At 45.3% G+C, this 20,351-nt stretch overlaps 1 protein-coding gene and 2 non-coding genes across 3 annotated transcripts; all 3 read right to left on the bottom strand.

Annotated features, from left to right (window-relative positions):
- Positions 1-1,248: 1,248 nt before the first annotated feature.
- Positions 1,249-18,568, bottom strand: CHD4 (chromodomain helicase DNA binding protein 4). Its single transcript, XM_075194393.1, is given in 38 exon segments — positions 1,249-1,788; positions 1,894-2,057; positions 2,442-2,637; positions 2,907-3,039; positions 4,397-4,505; positions 5,058-5,183; positions 5,270-5,317; positions 5,397-5,514; positions 5,599-5,681; positions 5,948-6,113; positions 6,695-6,839; positions 6,921-7,054; positions 7,358-7,446; positions 7,555-7,641; positions 7,767-7,947; positions 8,321-8,493; positions 8,575-8,812; positions 8,908-9,032; positions 9,360-9,477; positions 9,803-9,934; positions 10,033-10,174; positions 10,255-10,428; positions 10,568-10,689; positions 10,778-10,911; positions 10,991-11,195; positions 11,373-11,564; positions 11,646-11,742; positions 11,826-11,957; positions 12,394-12,602; positions 12,764-12,967; positions 13,049-13,285; positions 13,378-13,559; positions 13,638-13,773; positions 13,929-14,053; positions 16,765-17,009; positions 17,100-17,218; positions 17,907-18,095; positions 18,257-18,568. Coding segments are annotated over 38 exon segments (5,724 nt in total). The 5' UTR covers positions 18,554-18,568; the 3' UTR covers positions 1,249-1,770.
- Positions 5,760-5,896, bottom strand: LOC142131446 (small Cajal body-specific RNA 11). The gene has a single exon (XR_012686416.1).
- LOC142131447 (small Cajal body-specific RNA 11) lies at positions 8,068-8,203 on the bottom strand. The gene has a single exon (XR_012686417.1).
- Positions 18,569-20,351: the final 1,783 nt, after the last annotated feature.

Genomic DNA, 20,351 nt, shown 5'->3' with positions numbered 1-20,351 from the left:
GTCTTTTTTCAACCTACGCAATCAGACTGCTTCCAATATAGTTTTAGGTGTGAAACAAAAGGCCCATGCACCTGAAATGTGTGGCTGGTCAACTAATAGTGGAGGAAATCTGAAACTAGGCCTTTGATGTAATAACTACATTTTGCAGCATGTTTTAGATAGTTTATTCTGTCCTAAACAGTGTTTGTTTGAGGCCCTGATCTTAGGGACGGTCACAGCACCATCCCAGACACAGGAAGCCAGTACAATTGGAAACTGAAGTGCTTAAGACAAAGTCAATCCCTGTTTTAAGATAAACAAGGCTGTCTAAAAATAACTAAAAACACATAGAATGTGTTCATGTGCGACGGGCTGCCCCAGTTACACAGACTTTATACTAAATTAAGGATCTGGTTTATTTGAAGATTGGCGATAGCTTTTTGGAACTCTGATGGATTGTGGAGCCAATCACAACGCTTTGTGGCAAATGAACTCTAATCTAGCGTTATCCACCGGTGCGAACGTCTAATCTGGAATGGTTTGGTATTGTTGGGATTTTATGTCCTATGTTACTTATTGGTTCCAGCGTAAGATGTTTAATGACCGTGGATCGTGAGATTCGAAGCCATCGCATGTGACTTCTGCAGATTAAGTGTCCTCCACTACTGGCAAAACTGGACAGTAGACTATACTCCCATGACCTGGATAAGTACCATCAGCCACAACATCACATTTCACCAAATACGTGGAAAAACTCTGGTGCTGCAGATAGCAAGCAAATTGTAATTTTGTAGAGCAGTTTATAAAATGAAAGCAATCATCTACTTAGTTCCTATAGGTAACACTAGCTTTTATTGCTGCACCAATACTTAGAAGTATTCCCCATTATGTTGAGGAAAATACTGAAAAGTGATGGTAGAAAATTCTTTAATTTGCATCCGATTAGTAGTTTTCAGTGCAGGATATACAGCCTTATACTCCAGTTTAGAGGGGAATAGCAGCATAGGATTGTTCAGCCTTCCCCCACTCCCAGTTACACACACACACAAACAGAGGGGGTCACTTCACGGGCTGGACCAATATTCATGAGAATGTACCAATTAGTGACATCACTGCGTCACCCTGGCTAAATATTGGTTCAGCCCACAAGATGGCAGCCTCCTTAGTAAAGTTTATGCAACATAAGAGGAATAAATTGCAGACCTGTAGTGCAACATGGCAGTGTGACTCCCCCACCCATCACCATACAGAACTCAGGAAGAGTCTCAGTTAGTATTTTGTGTTTTATTATACGACAACGCGTTCTGTATTAAAAAGAATGGAGGTAGGGTGTCTGTCCTGGGTGACACCCCTCCTGCCCCCCCTCGGGCAGTATGAGGGGATTGGAGCAAATAAAATTAAAAAGACAAACGAAAAAAAAATAAAATAACCCAAAAGTATTTCCTTCTGATACCAGGATGCAATTTGCTCCTGTGCAAAGGGCGAGTTTCTGGCCTTTGGGGTATTCGGTGCGACCCTGAACCCCGGATGGAGGGGTGAACCCCAGTAATGAAGCAGCAGCACCATAGGATCTTCCTTCAGGCTTGTGCGGTCACAGCGACACCTTGCAGGACCAGGGCTCCTGTGACCCCGTAATAATGATCCGGGGGTGGGGTTTCAGCTCTGCTGAGTCTTTTCCCTGGATGCGGATTTGGTGAACGTGTACGGTGTCCTTCCCCAGGCCCTCTGCTCTTAGTTGGGAATGTTTGGGGTGGGTGGACGCTTCATCCTCCTGACCAGAGGAGGGGATCGTTATTGCTGAGCCATCTGCTGGAGAGAAAATACTTCTATCAGAGAAGAGAACGTTGGCACACTCTGAAGAACGGGCATTTGGCGTTTCACGGGGACGAGTACTAGGACTTGATAGGAACTCACCTGCTGGGGTTGAGGTTCACCGCCTCTGCTTGCCAGTCTGCTCAAAATGTTCCTCTCCGACATCTGCAGTCGGACAGCCACAGGGGGAATTCGGGCAATGGTAGCTGGGAGTCGGGTGACATCAGCTTTCATATCGCTCAATAGTTCTTCCAACTGCTTAAGTACTGTGGGAATAGATGGAGAGACAGTTAATAGACGAGACAATAGGAAGGCGATACACTCACAGTATTGAATAGGACATGGTTTAATTCCTTAAAGTACCGCTCCTAAAACTCTTTTACATAATGCCTCCAACATCCCCCACGTTCAGAAGGGCACGGTGCTATTTATGTTTATTTACTGTGCAAAGGTAGCAAAGGAGACACATAGGGGGCAAGTGAAGAGGAGCTAATCAGCAATTATCTGCTTTACACGTAAGCAGTTCAGTATGTAAAACAAACAAGACTAAATAAAACTTGGATCTATCTCCCTCAATGACTCATCTGGAGGAGGAGAAGGGTGGGGTTAGTGGTAACAAGACATAAGAGACTGGTACACACAGCGACTACCTTTGTGGAGGACAGCATTTGCTGGCTTGTTCCCTGCCATCGACTCTTTAGATAAGTGCTGGTGACTTTCGGCCAAACACTCCACCTCTGCGAATCTCGTGTTCAGAGCCATGGACGGGTGGGAGGGATCTTCAGACATGTTTAGGTAGGCAGCTCGTCTCAGCTGCTCTTCTATGACCAGTGCCTGTTCAAGGAGCTGCCGGGCAAAAGAAGAGCGTAAGTATCGGTGAGTTCTTACCATAGGACGGAGCATTAAATGGAGAGTGGAGCGATTACCCAGCAGCCTCTGCTCACAGGAAGCTGTGGTAAAGTGTAGGAAGAGCAGCAGATCCACCCAGAGGAAGAGGGACGTCCGTCAATGCTCCCTTTCCGTACAGAACAATTACATTACGGCCTAAAGGAGTATGGGGCCCACAGAAGGGGAGAAGTGGAAATATAATCGTGCAGCTGACATGCTGGACTTACTTTAAACCGCCGTGCCAGAAACTTGTTCTTGATCTCTAGGAAGTTGCCTCTGTTCACTTCCCCTTTGAAGGGTTCGTTGAGGATGGCGTATCGCACATCATTCTGGATGTCCTGCCAGCGTGCATAGCCATGACTGAGAGTGGCGCTCAGGAAAACGTAATGGCACAATGCAACTCACCATATACCAACACTTTGCTATGTACAGCACTGCAGAATAATCAGACTTTGTCACACACATGCAGTGGAGTTACAATCTAATTGCCTGAGGCTAGGTACACACTGGAGGTTATCAGGCCAATGACCCGGATAAATGACAGCTGGGCCACATATCGTGTTCGTGTCTATACTCTATACAAAGTGCCGATTGTAGTTTCATTTGGTTGGTCGAACGGTTTAATAATTTCGTTCCAATCACGTAGTGTGTGCGCACTCATGATCTCCGTAGTTTAGTCTTTTTTTTTTCCTTTGTGCCTTTTTCTTTCTTCTCTCCTGCTCGTCACACCCTCGGGGGAAAGGGTGGGTTTTTTCCCCCACTATGGTTCCCCCCTCCAGGAGGTTTTATATTGTTGTGCGTCAATAACATAAGGTTTTTTTTATCTCCTCCATAGTTGGTAGGGAGAGGAAGAGAGGTGAAAATTATCGGGGTCTCTCTCCCTCTTTATTTTTGTTTTAGTTCACCACCAAATCTAGGGACAGGTAATTTTTACCTGTAGTGTCGGGCTTCCGGCTTATCGAAATTCGTAAGGACACGTGTGTATAGCTATTACAAGGCGGTTTTAATCTATGCGACATGAACGGGTGACGATCGTGCTGTCATTCTCTATACAACTAGAGGACCAGATGAAGAGCACAGATCTGGAGGTAAATCTGTCTAGTGTGTACACATGAATCGCAGGTATAATTGTAGTAGATAACAAGTCTGTTCGAAAATTCTTCAGTGTGTACCTAGCCTTACCTCAGGCACTAAACACCACAGGACAACAGAGTCCAAAATCATTGTTAAATAAACTGAAAAACCCTCTCTCCTAAATATAGTGAAAGTGAAACAGGAGATTGAGTTTTTCTATATAACAGTGCATGGGGACATTTTTTGGATATATAAAAGGTATCTTGGCAAATCTAAAAAATAAAATCCATACCAAATAAAATCAGATCTTATCTCAAATATGATTGTATAAAAATTGAAATACATTTTCATGAGAATGAAAATGATATATAAAAATACACACACATATAATATACATATATATTCTATATATACACACCCCTCACAGGAGACCCATAGTAAATCAGAAAGCAGCGCCAATGCCGATAGGCAGCGACTGTGCCAATCAGCTAGGTGCAGAGATCAGCAGGTGTGCCGCACTGCTCGTGTAAAGTACATTATAGAAGCTACAGGGAACACGTTGTCACTACTTGCTCACTTCCTGGACAGAAGTAATACCCCAAGCTGGGACACAGAGGCGCTTTCTAATGAGGACAAAGGATACTTTATGATACCAGATAACAGCCAGTAATCATGCCTTCGGTGCCAGATCTCATACGTCTTCTTGGTAACTGTTGCGGCTCGCTCTTCGTTCTGCCATAAGGAGTGGAGCTCTGGGGGAGGGAAGAGTACAGCGTTAGCACCATGATTTCAGCCCCAGCATAAGAGTCATGATCAGTACCCAGTGGTTCTTCAGCTGTGGTGACACTGCAGAGGGAAGGTCATGTTGGGGTTGCAGGTCAAACAAAGCGAAGAGCCACAGGTTGCTTCACAGCTCATTAGAAGGACAACTAGACTTCAAAATGAACTCAATTGTTCCGCAAATTGAAATTTAATTGTGTTTACTCGCTATACACATGAACAGAACCAATTATACTTAATTGAATTGATCAACTACAAAAGTCAATGATCTTCAGGAGATGGTATTCTTATTTTTTGTGTATGGATTGATATAAAGGCAGGTGCATCCCCACCGGTATACAGCCCCCCCCCCCTTCTCCAATCATGCTGGAATGGGAGAACATTAGCATGTTACACGGTGAAGTGTAACACGTAGACAGCGACACCTACTGAATGAACCTTCTACGTATCCCTCCTTTATGATGTGCAGGACCCCAGTCCTCATACAGGTCCCCAGTCCTCATACAGAACTTCCCCCGCGTTACCTGTGAAGCCACCGTCTGCGATGTTGAACATGAATCTTTGTTTGGTGGCTGCAGCTTTCTTGATCTTCTCCTCCGCAACTTCTTTAGGCGTTTCTCCATTCTGTAACGCGACTTGCTGGACCTCATCTGGAAGAAAAGCAGGCGGACGTGTGAGGCACATGAACCACAACACGGAGCACACGTCTGATGCAGAGAAGAGAGGCGGCACAAACCTTTCTTGTCATCAACAGTGATCACTTCATCCACCTTCTCTGGTTCCGCTGTAAGAGAAGGAGAGACTTAGAGGCCGACGTACGGGGACACTCACAAAGTATTAGTGCCATCTCCTTATGTCCTCACCTTTTGGTTCAGGCTCCGCAGGCTCAACTGCCGGAGGCTTCTCCTGAGTCTCGGTCTCCTCAGGCTTCACCTCAGTCTGAGTGACCGGAGAACGGGTCTCTGGGGCAGGTGGAGCGCTCTGAAAGACCAGAAGGTGTTCAGTGGTTGTGCTTGAAGGACAGGGGGAAGAGTGTGGAGAGGACGTTGTTCGTCTTAACCTCACCTCATTGTTTTCCTCCGGAGCCTTCACTTCAGGCTCTGCACTTTCCTCCTTCGCGACCACCTCTTCAGTTTTTACAGCCTCTTCTGCAGAGGGAAACGAGGAGGATTAAATAGCAGTACAAGCAAAGCGTGCATCAAACAGAGCCCCTTCTCCAGGTTTAAGATGTTCTGTCAAGCCTTTAAGGGAGAGCACCATACTGTGTGCAGCCCTCCTAAACAGACAGGTTTACTGTACGTCCAGCCGTGGCCCCCACGATCATAAAGGAGAAAGAGGGGGATCAGTCTTATGGGTAGGACGAGAAAGGCAGCTCCACTGTTTGCCGCTGACGTTTGTTAGATAGGATACTTACCATTTGCTACAGGCGGAGCTGGAGTATTAGGCTGGGTGTCCCCTGGTGTCGATGGGGTGGGAGTTTTGGGAGATGGAGAATCAATTGGAGACGTTTTCTTGTTCTCTTCCGATTCTGCGAGTTCTGGCATACTCCAGCGCCCGTTAACATGCTCAAATTCTTGAACCTGGTGAAGACAATTGTGTGAACAAAGATAAACTAAAAGGACAAAATCATTACAATTCTGTGTCTCAGCCCTGCAGCAAACTGAACGCTTGGCTTGTTGTACACACTGGTTGGATATTGTCATCTTAACCCTCCAGACATGCAAAAAAATCTGGCACTTACTAACCCTCTAATTCTATTTTCGCTTTGTATAATATGATTGTTTAGAATTATTCTTGTTATAGGGCTTAGTCTTGGCTTCCAGGCTATTCTGCTTGCAGGAGCTCACTTTCCAAGGGAGGCACCATGAATGGATCTCTCTCTTCATCTACCAGAGATTTCCTGACAATCTTATGGATAAGATAATGCTGTCACGATACAGCAGAATGAGGTGTGGCCTAGTGAAATGTAGTTGTGTCATTGGTGGTGAGGTGTGACATCATAGGAGTGTACGTAAATCCGGAAAGGACTGAAAATAGAGCAGGCAAGCAGGTTACCCCCTGAGTGTGCTCACAGGCTGTATAGAGTATCTAGAACACAAAATGTGAGGTTACAGTCCCTTTAAGCCCTATAACATTGAGCATATGAAGGCTGCCATCTCACCTTCTTGCGTATGAGAGACATAACACCAATTCTTGTTAATACATGCTGGCGAGAGAGACCTTCTCTTGGGACGCCATCTGCAAATGTCTCCGCTCCATCTGCTCCTGGCTCACATAGATGACGCATGAACAATGACACATATGCCCTAGAAAACATTGAAGGAAGGATGAGAACAGGAGACAGAAGATTGTACACACTAAGTTGTGCAGGGTCTCACAAATCTTACTTAAATTCCTTCTCCGATTTTCCACGCAGATCCCGGACAAGCCATTGGGTGGTGAACGCATCCTGCGGTGGCATGCCGTACCGCATAATAGCGTTCAGGAACGCCTTTCTCTGCCGGGCATTAAAACCTAGTACCTGAAGGAAATGTACAAAGAGGTGAGCTCACAATTCAGACAATTTTTATGAGTCACTATTGGTCTTTAACACAGACTGCAATGCTGCCCCAGTTATATATTATGTAGAACACAGAAAGAGCCAAAGTCACTGGATATAAAATATCATCTATCGTTGATCTGCAGCAAATTAAGTCAATCAACTATATATAGCACATCAAATTACTTCATTTCCTTTCTGTGAGCTAGGGAGTAATTATCAGCCTAATAACATTAGATCGGTAGTCCCTCCTCAAATACCAGCATATCCTAGAAAACTTCATACCTCGATGTTACCCCCTACACGAGCCAGGAGGGGTGGAAGAGGTTTGTCCTTGTCGTTCCTCAACCCTTTCCTGTTGGGTCGACGAGCTGCTGTACAGATAAATAGATAAGTCTATGGCTTGTACGAGCACAGAGTGGCCAGAGAAGTTGTGGTAGAAGTAGAGAATTCATAGGAAGGAAGAAAAGAAGAATACTGACCCTCCGACCGCTCATCAAAATCTTCGTCTCCTTCTTCTGAAGCCACAGAATAATCCGATTGGTTGTCAGACTGATCATCCTGCCAATCTGCTGTGAAAGGGTAAAAATAAAAGGGTTACAGATTTACAAATGTTATAATAAGCCAGTTGACATTTGAAGGAAGGGACAGACACATTTCCTATGTGACTGCAAGAATTGTAATAGTCTCACACCTCGGTCCTCTTGGCTGCCGTCATTGTAGTTGACTTGTTTACGAATCCTCTTTCCTTTACCCAGATTCCGTGCCAGGTCTTCCTGCTGCTGCTCATAATGGTGTCGGAGAAGCTTCTCCCAGTAGTCAGGATCCACACTCTCCTCCTGCTTGATAATTTCACGAACAACCTCCTCTTCATCCTAAACAGGAAGCCAGGAAGAAGCTGTAACATCTCTCTTGCCAAGCGTTACCCAAGTTACGTTCTTACAACGATGAGTATGCAACGAACAAAAGACTAAAAGGAACCCTATTGTACCGCAAGTGTCCGGTCAAGCCTTTAAGGGAGTGCACGTCTTTGTGTGGCCCTCCTAAACAGACAGGATTACTGTACGTCCAGCCATGACCCCGTGCAATCATGCTGGAGAAAGAGGGGTAACAGCGGAGTGGGCTGGACAGATCATATAGTTACATGACGCACTTACACCTGAGCTTTTCTTTGGGTCTCATTATACTAGTAACCAGTTCCTCCCAAACATAGAATATGAATTTGGACAGCCTGCCCAAGTTACTTACTGCCATCTCCTCTTCACGGACCACGTATTGTGCAACTTTAAAGGAGCTCAGATACTCATTCATTCCCTGGATTTCGGTGTCTTCGATCTCATCCTGGTTCCTGTCCAGCAGTCTAGATATGGCTTTGTCATCATAGTGAATGACGCTGATGTCCTCACCCTCCTTGTTTTCACCTGTGATGATACATAGCGTTAGGGGACAGAGGTCACGCACTCTACAATTTCTCCTTCTGTGGTCTTCCAATCACTACCTACCACCTTCTGTTGCTTCATCTTTGAAGAGCTCTTCAGTACCAAACTTCAGGATATCATCCAGTTCCTGCTTGGACATCGAGCCAGTTTTGGAGCCAAGACCCGGTCTTACCACTAAATGAGTAAGCATCATCTTCTTTTTGGCTACCTGAGTGATCCGCTCTTCTACGGACGCACGAGTCACAAACCGGTAGATCATGACCTTCTTATTTTGTCCAATACGGTGAGCTCTGCTGAAAGCCTGTTGGGGGGGGGGGGGGGGGGGGGGAGGTCAATCAGTGCTACGCAGGAGCTGGACACTTGTCACCACAGCTATTGAATGGCATTGCTTCTTACCTGAATGTCATTGTGGGGGTTCCAGTCTGAATCATAGATGATCACAGTGTCTGCTGTGGCAAGATTAATTCCCAAACCTCCAGCACGAGTGGAAAGGAGGAAACAAAACTGCTGAGCACCAGGAGCTAGAAGATAGACGAAAACCCTTATAGGATCACACCAAGAACAAGAGAGCCGAGACAGACATGTGCAAATCGTAGGCAAAACGTGAATAACTCCCCCCACCCAAAATAATGCAACAAACAGGTTTCTAAAAGCTTACGATCACAATGAGATATTATGCAAGTGGAAGATTTAGGGCTCATTAACTGTACACATTTCATATCAGTTAGGCCACAAGGACACTGTTTGGAAAGATGCTTTTGGTAAATAGGCATCACATGCAAAATAAGCCATCACTCAACCAATTGGTTCACCTTGTTCCAGACAACACAACCAGACACGATACTCACCATTAAATCGATCAATGGCTTCCTGACGCATGTTTCCAGTGATTCCGCCATCTATTCGCTCATATTTATACCCCTCGTGCTCAAGAAAATCTTCCAACAAGTCCAACATCTTGGTCATCTAGATAGAGAGGTGGCAAGTCAAAACAAAGACAACACTACACGTTACAGGCATTCAAATAGCCGACGCACGAAAAACATTTGTTTAGGCTTATTTTTCTTCTTTTTTTAATACTTTACAACCAAGGTGTTCCTGTGTTGATAAATATATAGATATATAGACAGGAACACTAGCATAATTTGCTCTGATTTTTAAAGTTGGGACCCAAGAAACCAAGCCAGACTGTCCCTCTTAAATACTGAATGTACAGAGAATTATGATAAATGAATGTGTTTGATGGTAGGTTTATATGAAAACAAGATAAAAAGGATGAAATCACACTAACCTGGGAGAAAATGAGAACTCTGTGTCCATCGTCCTTTAGTTTTCTCAACATCTTTTGCAACAGCAGCAATTTTCCGGCCCCCTTGATGAGGGCACTACCGTCATACATTCCATTGGGCATCTTGGGGGCTTCCTGCAGAAAACAATTTGGAATCATTTAAATATAAGGCACCCCTCCATACCCTCAATTAACCCACAAAGGTTTGAACACATGAAGTGACAGTCTCTTACCATAGCAGCCACTGGGAAGAGGTACGGGTGGTTGCAGCATTTCTTTAGGTCCATTACCACATTGAGCAGAGACACTTGGTTACCGCCTCCTCGAGTGTTCAGAGCCTCAAAGTTTCTCGTGAGGATGAACTTGTAATATTTCCTGAAAACAGGAGTGTTTTAATGCTGTGCACAAAAGGGGTCAGGGCAAAGGAGACACTGAAGTCCTCCCGCCTTACTCACTTCTGCATGGGGCTGAGCTCCACACGCACAATGAGCTCAGTCTTCGAAGGCATATTCTTGAAGACATCGGCCTTTAACCTTCTCAACATGTGAGGACCCAGCATGTCATGAAGCTTCTTGATTTGATCTTCCTTTGCAATGTCTGCAAATTCCTCCAGGAAACCTTCCAGGTTACTGTAGAGAACCAACAAAGGTTTAGACAAAAGCAGAAGTTGTATGTTTTTTTTTTTTTTTTTTAAATAATAAGACTAAATTAGGCTCTACTCTATGGGACAATGCATTGTGCACACCACTACTTCTCAGGACTACGTACTTAAATCGCTCCGGAGTCAAGAAATTGAGCAAGTGAAACAATTCCTCGAGGTTGTTTTGTAGGGGGGTTCCTGTTAGAAGCAGCTTGTGCTGTAGACTGTATCCATTCAGAACTCTGAAAAACTTAAAGTACAAAGAAAAAAGTTAGCTGTGGAAACTCGCAGCACATAAATCCAAGTATTTGCCGAGCCAGGTCGTACGGTCTTCTTACTTTGGACTGGTTATTTTTCAGACGATGAGCTTCATCCACCACCAGACAAGCCCAATCTATGGATCCCAAGACAGCCATATCGATGGTAATCAACTCGTAGGATGTTAGCAACACATGAAACTTCACAGATGCCTCTTTCTGTAGTATAAATGAGGAACAGTAAGACAACTAGCTCTCCAACTGAAAATGAAGGTTATTCAGAGATTATGTTACATGCCTTCATGCGCGATGCTTTCTTGCCACCTCGGATTGCATTGTCTTCAAATGAGAACTCATTCTCTCGAATGACCGCACGGCTATCCTTGTCTCCCACATATGTGACAACATACATGTCAGGGGCCCACATTTCAAACTCTCGCTCCCAGTTAATGATGGTGGAGAGTGGAGCACTGACCAAGAATGGACCTTTCGAGTGACCCTGCCAATAAACAGAACAATGATGATGAGGCTGTCAGTGGTGGTTAGGACAGAAAGAGGGGAATTAAGGTAGGAGACAAAAAAAACAAACACAAAACAAAAAAGATGGACTGCTGTAAGCAGGGATCTAGGTCGTCCGTTTGGACATGTATAATCGATGAGGACTAGACACACTTACCTCTTTATAGAGAGAATACAAGAATACTGCTGTCTGGACAGTTTTTCCCAGGCCCATTTCATCTGCCAGGATGGTATCCGTGCCCTGTGCCCATGAGAAGCGCAGCCAGTTCAATCCCTCTAGCTGGTAAGGGTGGAGTGTTCCCCCGGTAATGTCCAAGTACTCCTGCTGACGATCATACTTCACCGTGGGCTGGAAGAGAGGAGGAGATGAGCATCAACCAAGAAACACCACACAGGTCTCCAGCTTCACGAGACGCGTTCAACAACTTACATCAACGGTTGGAGTGTCCGGAGGCCTCTCAAGTTTTTTAAGTTTAACTTTCTTCACCTTTTTACCAGGACGTCCTTCATCTCCGCACATCAGCTCCCTGGACACAGACAAAACTTTATATAGATCGATGCGCAAAGGAAATAGCAGCTAAACCAGTACAGGGCACTTGTCCAAACCCACCTGTGGTTCCAGTAGCCCTGTTTGTAGATGTCAAAATCCTGAATATCTACATCTTCCAACTCCCAGGATGCCTGGTCGTATGCAAGATCCCTCCACTTGATCAGGTAATGGACATATCCCTTCTTGTCCACACTGAGAAGAAGCATATGAGGGGTCAGTCACCAGTAATAGTTATTCATTTCATTTTTTTCAGGGCCATCTATTAAAATTTATTGTAAAGAAGTTTAAAGGGTTATACAATTTTAACTATACAGCCACCTCCTGTGAACTCCCCAGCAGACACGGTCTGTAATCCCTGTTATAGGTTACCAAGGTAAAGGGAGGTTAGCAGAGCCAATGAGATCTCCCCCAGATTTGTGCCACCTGCCTTTGCTTGTTATCTACGGATGCAAGTCACATGGCCACTCATCTGTAAGGCTACCAATCAGGTGGTAGAGTGGCATGCTATTTTCAAACTTTTCACCCCCAGTTAAAAGTGCTTAGCTGTCAATGGGGCTCTATTGGAAAGCTTTAAATACAATAACCTTCGTGAGATCGCTCCTTAAGTTTTCCCATCAACCTGTTTCACCTGTGGTTCAAGACTCGGTGAATCATCATCCACTCAGGCTTGATGCCATAACGATAGAATTTCTCCTCCATCTCCAGATATCTTGGATCTTTGTTTTTTCTCCTGCGGCTCTTTTCTTCTTCGTCTACTCCATAATCCCCAGCGGGAGGCTCGTCCATGTCATTCTTCCGCTGGTAGTTCCTGAACATAACTTGGCAGTGCAGCTCCAACTGTAACAGCAGAGGAAGGCGAGAGTGGCGGGTGAGGAAGATAAAATATTAACAAACAAACACTAACCGCCCCTTCGTTTTATGCAGCTGTATTTCTACAATGCTAAATAGGTCTACAAGAGAACTGCACAATCCAACGTCATAAAAGAATAGTCATATACCTGCAGTTCTGTCACCCAGGAACAATGCAGATAGGACATCCCCTGCCACTTGACAAAAAACTCTCGCTCCGGGCGCCCTTCCAAAGGCTTTGGAGGAAGGGCTGATGCATCTGAGCCCGCTGGTTTGGGCACTGGAGTGGGAGTAGGGGGCTGTCCCCATTTCCATATCAATATCTTCTGGATTTTACCTTTAAGGGAAGGACACTAGGGATAGAGAACGCAAGCATTAACACGGATTACCAATAGTCCGTATAACAAGACGACGAGCATTGTGAAAGTACTCACGGTGCAGCGAGGGCACAGCCATTCTCCATTGGGTATCTCCGGCAGTGGTGGATTTAGACAATGAATATGATAGGAAGACGGACAGGCGTCACAACAAAGTAGTTCCCCTCCATCTTTACAGACACGACAAAACTCCATGTGGTGGTCCTCCTCTTCAGGGTCACCTACAGTCTCATCCAAATCGTCGTCACACTCAGAAATATCCTCCTTAGCTTCCCACTGTACCCCCTCCTTTTCCTAGGACACGAGAATGAACCGTTAGAATGGATAGAAGATGGACTACCTTACCCAAGCAACGGGTTGTACAGAGAAGTGCGCACTTCACTTACACAATGAGGACAGCTCCATTTGCCCTCAGGAGCTTTGTCCATGTCTGGGTCTAAGCAAACCATATGGTAAGCTCGGGGACACGTGTCACACAAGATGATCTCTCCCCCTTGCTGACAAACCTCACAGTAGTCTTGATGGTCCGTCTCGTAGCCATCAACGGCACCTGCTGTCTCCTCCTCACCTGGTCAGAGAAGAACTCAAATTATTCAAAGCTGTCCATTATGTACAAATCCCAAGGTAGACAGGTTTGAGTATTCACCTTTCTTTTTCTTCTTGCTGGCTCTTAGTCTCTTGCGGCTTCGGCTGCTCTTGCTTGTGGATCCGTCCGATACGGACAGGCTGTTCATGCTGCCTTCATCATAGTCAGAGTCCACGTCGAGGTCCTCCTCCTCGCTCTGAGGAGAAAAAGGACAAGGATCAGATAAAACCGTCAATGGACAACACTGACACGATGGAACCAAATACTCCAAAGTCATAGTCCTGACAAGATCACAAAAAACAAAACACGACCCTCAGCAACCCCACTATATAGAAACCAACAGATACTCACAGAGGAGCGCTTGCGTTTTGAACCAAAGCCCCCCAGTTTGATCTTCAGAGGGGCCACTTTTTTGGCTTTGGTTTTCTTAGTTTCTGGTGGACGGACAATCTTTGGTTTCTTCCTGGCATTGGGTCCTTAAAAATAAATACAAAAGTTATATATGAATGTAAAAGACATAGTAACATAGTTGATGAGGTTGGGAAAAAAAAAAAAAAAAAAAAAAAAGAGACACCAGTCCATCAAGTTCAACCTATTTTGGATCTCCTGCGATCCCTCACTTATATATCCCTCACTTATATATGCCACCTTTTTCTCTTCCAAAATTGAGGCCATCAGACTGAACGTCTCCTCCTCCCCTTCTCCCGCCTCCCTCTTCGCTTCACCTCCCACCAACACCCAACTCTGGTGCTCCTTCTGCCCTACAACAGGTGAAGAAGTTCGCTCTCTCATTCTTTCCTCTCCACCCTCTACCTGCCCTCTCAATCCCATCCCCTCTCATCTCCTTCAATCTCTTTCTCCCACTGCCTGCTCTTACCTCGCACACCTTTTCAACCTATCACTCTCCTCTGGTGTAGTACCCCTCTCATTTAAACATGCTCTCATCTCTCCTATCCTCAAGAAACCCAATCTCGACCCCACATCTCTTGCCAACTATCGCCCTCTCTCTCTTCTCCCCTATGCCTCTCAATTACTTGAGCGAATTGTCTGCAGCCGCCTAACCAGGCACCTCTCGGACAATTCCCTCCTTGACCCTCTCCAATCCGGCTACCGCCTCCTCCACTCTACCGAAACTGCCCTGGCCAAGGTTACTAATGATCTCCTATCGGCCAAATCCAAGGGTCATTTCTCCCTACTCATCCTCCTTGACCTTTCCGCAGCCTTTGACACCGTGGATCACCCCCTCCTGCTGCAAACTCTTCTCTCTCTCGGCCTCTCTGGTTCTGTCCACACCTGGTTCACCTCATACCTCGCTAACCGCTCCTTCTCTGTATCCATGTCTGGTTCTTCCTCCTCCCCCTACCCTCTCGCTGTAGGAGTCCCACAGGGCTCCGTTCTTGGCCCTCTACTCTTTTTGCTCTATACTTCCTCCCTTGGTGCTCTCATCTCCTCCTTTGGTCTTCAGTATCACCTTTATGCTGATGACATTCAACTTTACATCTCTTCCCCTGATCTTTCCTCCACCCTCCTCGCTCAGGTATCTGACTGCCTCTCCGCCATCTCCTCCTGAATGTCGGAGCGCTTTCTCAAAATCAACACTTCCAAAACTGAACTCATTGTCTTTCCTCCTCCCAGCCTCCCATCCCACCATGACCTCTCCATTGTCGTTAACAACACTACCATCTCCTCTGTCACCCAACTCCGCTGCTTGGGTGTCACCCTTGACTCCTCTCTCTCTTTTGCCCCCACGCATTCATTCTCTTGCCCAAGCCTGTCGCTTCCAACTACGCAACATCGCCCGCATCTGTCCCTTTCTCTCTCAGGAGGCCACCAAAACAATCATACACGCACTCATGATCTCCCGCCTGGATTACTGCAACCTCCTCCTCACCGACCTCCCTGCTCCGCTCTATACTCAATGCGGCCGCAAGACTCATCTACCTCTCACGCCGCTCCTCCTCTGCCTCCCCTCTCTGCCTTGCCCTACACTGGCTCTTCTTCCCCTACAGAATTCTATTTCAAACTCCTCACCACCACTTACAAGGCTCTCTCCCTCTCTACTGCCCCTTATATCTCTAACCTCCTCTCCATTCACACTCCCGCCCGCTCCCTGCGCTCGGCCAATGACCGCCGCCTCTCCTCCACTCTGATCACCTCTTCCCATTCCAGAATCCAGCACTTTTCCCGTGCAGCCCCCCTTCACTGGAATGACCTCCCTCGCTCCATCCGCCTCTCTCCTACTCTGTGCTCCTTCAAACGTGCACTCAAAACTCACCTCTTTCTCAAAGCCTACCAACCATCCACTTAACCCCCATCTCCTCCGCTCATTCTCCCCTCTCTCCCATTCCCTCAACTGGCTCCTCTTGTGCCTGGTCTGTTTAACCCTCCCTTAGGATGTAAGCTCGCATGAGCAGGGCCCTCTTTCCTCCTGTCTCCTTACCCGTTCTTCTGCTCCGTGTCTATTGCATCTGCCTGCCTGGAGTTTCTGAAGTATTGGTACTTTTGTTTATTGTTCTGTACTGTTATACCCTGTATAGTCTACTGTTTGTACTATGTGCGGCGCTGCGGAAACATTGTGGCGCCTAACAAATAAATGATAATAATTTGAAATTGATCCAGAGTAAGCAACCGCCAATCTGTTTCAATTGCGAAAATACCCTCAGACCCAATGTTGCAGTCCTATTTTTACCCCATATCCACTATTATCCTTTATTTTAATTAACGGTCGTATCCCTGGATACACTTGTCCGCAAAAAAATTATCTAACCCGTTCTTAAACATATCTATTGAATCTGCCATCACAACCCTCCCTGGTAGCGAATTCCGTATCTTGACTGCCCTTACTGTAAAGAACCCCTTCCTTTGCTGGTTATGAAATTTCCTCTCCTCTAACCTCAGGGGGTGACCGCATGTCCTGTGTATAGTCCTTGGGGTAAAAAGTTCCCATGAAAGTTCTGACCTTTAAATGTACATCAAATATTATTTTAAGTACATTTTTCACCACTACCCACCTAAGGATCCCAACCTAAAGGTCATTTCCAGTTTCACTCTATCCAGGAACAATGTCCCTTCCACCATCATACTTTGCTTGCCGAGGTTACTGTCAACTACCTTTCAGCTGATTCCCCAACCACTAAGACCGCTTCAGCTCACTCCATCTCTCTACATTTTGCAGATTTTTATTCACCTTTTCCTTCCTTGGTCTTTGCTTTGCGCAGGGGAACTTCAACTGGTGGTGGAGGTGGGACAGTTACCTCAGTAGAAGCCACCATACTCTCAACCACAGCCACAGCAGCAGCGGCCGCAGCAGCCACAGATGCCCCGGAGCTGCCCTTCAAGGGATTGTTGGTGCTGAACTCTCTCCACTTGGCTCCTAGAACCATCATCATCTTAGAGACAGCGATCTTCGGGTTCTTAGCTGCTATAAGAGGCCTAAACGAAGGCGAAAAGGGCGTCATGACCGGTAGATGGGAAAGCGAAGGGAAGCAAGGACCAGATTCAGCCAGAGGAGAAAGGACATACCGGACAAACTGACTGAAAGCCTTGTAGTTTGTCAGCGTTCTGTAGTCATCTTCTGTGAACACGTGATCAATGTCCTCCATACCCCAGTCTTCTAAAAGCTGTCCTGAAGACTTTGGTTCCTGTCAGATATACAGATGATGAATATCAGACTACAGGGACATGTCACTAGACATATGCTGCAGTATAATATCGGACATCCAATACTGGTCCAAAATCTGGGGTGAGCGGTAAAGAAGGCACCTGAATATTGGAACAGGGGCTGGTATGGAGCCCCGCTTTACAGACAAGATTATAAATCCTACACAGAAGAGTGAGCTAATGACATTCATACAAGAGCCACCTAAATGGCTAATATTTGTCTTTTATGGAAACGGAGAACTACAGGCGCTTCTCCCAGATGACAAAATAATGCAGATAGCACTTTTATCCTCCCCCCCCCCCTTTTATTTGAGCCAAAGCTTCTTGAAATTGGACATTTGCCCTATATATGTGGAGCCTTTAGTATACAAAAGGCAAAGCAGTGTGTGAAACAGATTTATTAGAGCATCAATCCAGCCAAACGACAAGGAATGTTACCACGGCAGGCAACTCATGAAACCAGGTGGAAAGACTGAATCAGAACCATTATATTAATCCTCGTCACCTATATAGCTGCTGAAGGAATCTCATGGTAGTGGCTCAATAATATACAGTTATATACAAACGCTATTTTATCATCTAAGGTCATTAAAGTAAAAAATGCTCCGACATTAAACAAGAACTTCCTGCGTTGTGTATAACGCCCACTACGCGCTCTAATCCACCAACCTTAGAATCATCATCCTCATCTTCTTCCTCTTCGCGCTGCTTCACCTTTGTTTTCTTTTCCTTCTTCTGCGCCAACTTTTTCTTCTTTTTCTTACCAGGTGTGTAATCACTGCCCTCGCTTTCGGAACGTGCAGGGCCCCCATCGTCCTCTCCAAAATCGTTACCCTCGCCTGAGCTGTCATCTACATCCTGGAAGGAGAACGGAGGGCATCTTTTATCAGCTCCAAGACAAACACAGCATTTTCCCTCCTATACGTTCTGCTGCTGCAGAGCTCTGCATACCATATACACCAGGTCCCTGACCACACGCAAGTAATGCACAGCATGATCCAAGATCAGAACATACTCACCTCCTTCTTCTGCCTCTTCCCTTTGGGTGTTTTGGATTCCCGTGTTTTTTTGGGTTTCTTTTTTTTCTTTACTTTAGGAGTTTCCACATCAGAGAGATCCTCGTCCAAATCATCATCATCTGGAAGGGAGAGAGTGTAAATGATATATAATACATAAAGCGCTAGAACAGAGCAGACACAGGGCACCACCTCCAACAAAACATGCTCAACACTTCCTCCTGCTAGGATATCATCAAGTATAAGGAACCCATGCTGTGGTATAAGGAAAAGCCTGACCCGCACGGCAGACAAGGACATTAAAGGTCACCCACCGCTAGGAGTCCTGGCAACTTGCATCTTTAAATGGACGCAATATACTGAATATTAAAAGTTACTTCTTATTTCACAAAATATTAGGTCACTTAACAAGAGATGCTCATCTCCACTGCTTGGAGCTTATGGAACCAGCAACTTAGTACTAGTAATATCAATGCAGATTAAAGGATGACTAAAACTAGAATACAAGTTGATGTAATATTTTAAAAATTAATTTAAAAAAGTCCTAATAGTCAAAAACATGTGAAATGTTTAACTTGTGTTCAGTTGCAAATGTAAATACAATGTCATCGTTCTACCATCAGCCATTAAATATAGGAAGTTGGCTCAGCATAAACAGAAAAAATAAATAAAAATAGAACAAGAGATGTGAGATAAAATTGAGATTGTAGTGGAAGACTGACAACTCCAGAAAACTTTTACCTATAGATTTGTGAATGTTATTCATAGCCCTTTTACAGAAACCAGCTGGTGTTTTAGGTTTACCGATGGTTTAGAGTGGACCAGCTAACGCAAGGAGGACTGTGCTGTAAGACTGGAAGGAGGGTGTAATAACACATAACAGGAATTGCCAAGATAATAAAGGAACACCTCTACATTAGAAAGGAGGGGGGGGGGGGGGTGAGAGCCAGAGAGGGGGGTGGGGCACAGGACATTATGACGATAGCATTATGCACACAGAATCTCTTCTGGGACACAGGCAGATCAGACAGATTGAGCAGCCTGCGCTGCCACTGGTCGGAGAAAGGAAAACATCTAGGACACACGTAGAGAAAGAGGGCAATTCCTTGCAGGGCTGCAGCCATTTTGTTTCATATGATTTACTAGATTGGGCTGTGCTGACCTGGCAGGAAGTAGTGGCGCAGATGGTATGTAAGCAGGGCTGCACCATGCAATATCATCCCATTTCTAGGACACAAAGAGCCCCCCCCCCCCCCCCCACTGTGTGCAACGGAAATAGCCATATGCAGTAGAATACAATCACTCCTTTCACATCACTGTATAAATATGGGTTACTCCTTATAGCCAGATTATGAATCCAGCCAGAGCATGACCGAGCATTGTGTAAGCCTGTAGAGATCACTGCCCCAGGCTTCATAGCCACTGGTGTTAGTTGCAGGTGTTGTATTGGCGCTATTTAACTCTATCACGGTGCATGAAAACGCAAGACATGGTTTCCGAAGACCACATACTGACTCGCGGCATTACTAGCAATTGTTTTTTCCCCCCCTCCATATGTAATTATCAAACACTGCCGCTTCATTCGCTGCAAGTGAACGCTTTGGGCAAACCATAGCGATCTCTGATGACTGCCTGACGCAAGTAAAAATGCAAACTACCACCATATCTATACAGGCTTTTTAAAAAACAAACAGAAAACAAAACACTAGTGAGGCCTAAAAGAGTGGCCTTCTGTAGGTAGTAATGATAATGCTTATAAAAGCCCAGGGCAGATACAATATAATCATTTATTTATATAGCACTACCAATTCCGCAGTACTGATACATTACAGCAATGTAACAACCAAAGCTGGATCAAATAACTTCTAGTTGGGTGAGAGCACTCAACATTAACTCTGTTCCTTGTATACAATGTAACACTTACGAGCTATATTACTACAAATCATTACTAACCATAGTATTGGAAAGCATGGTTAGATCTTCAGCTAACAAGTCTTACTAATTACTTCCCTACAACACTGTCACTATAGTTACTTCCAAAGAGTAAGAAAATATCTTGCGATTAGATTATTAAATACTCCAGAGTATGGTATATTAT

Source organism: Mixophyes fleayi, unplaced genomic scaffold, assembly GCF_038048845.1.
Source record: "Mixophyes fleayi isolate aMixFle1 unplaced genomic scaffold, aMixFle1.hap1 Scaffold_3463, whole genome shotgun sequence".
In the NCBI taxonomy this organism is placed as follows: Eukaryota; Metazoa; Chordata; class Amphibia; order Anura; family Limnodynastidae; genus Mixophyes; species Mixophyes fleayi.
This window is presented reverse-complemented; position numbering and strand designations above follow the sequence as displayed.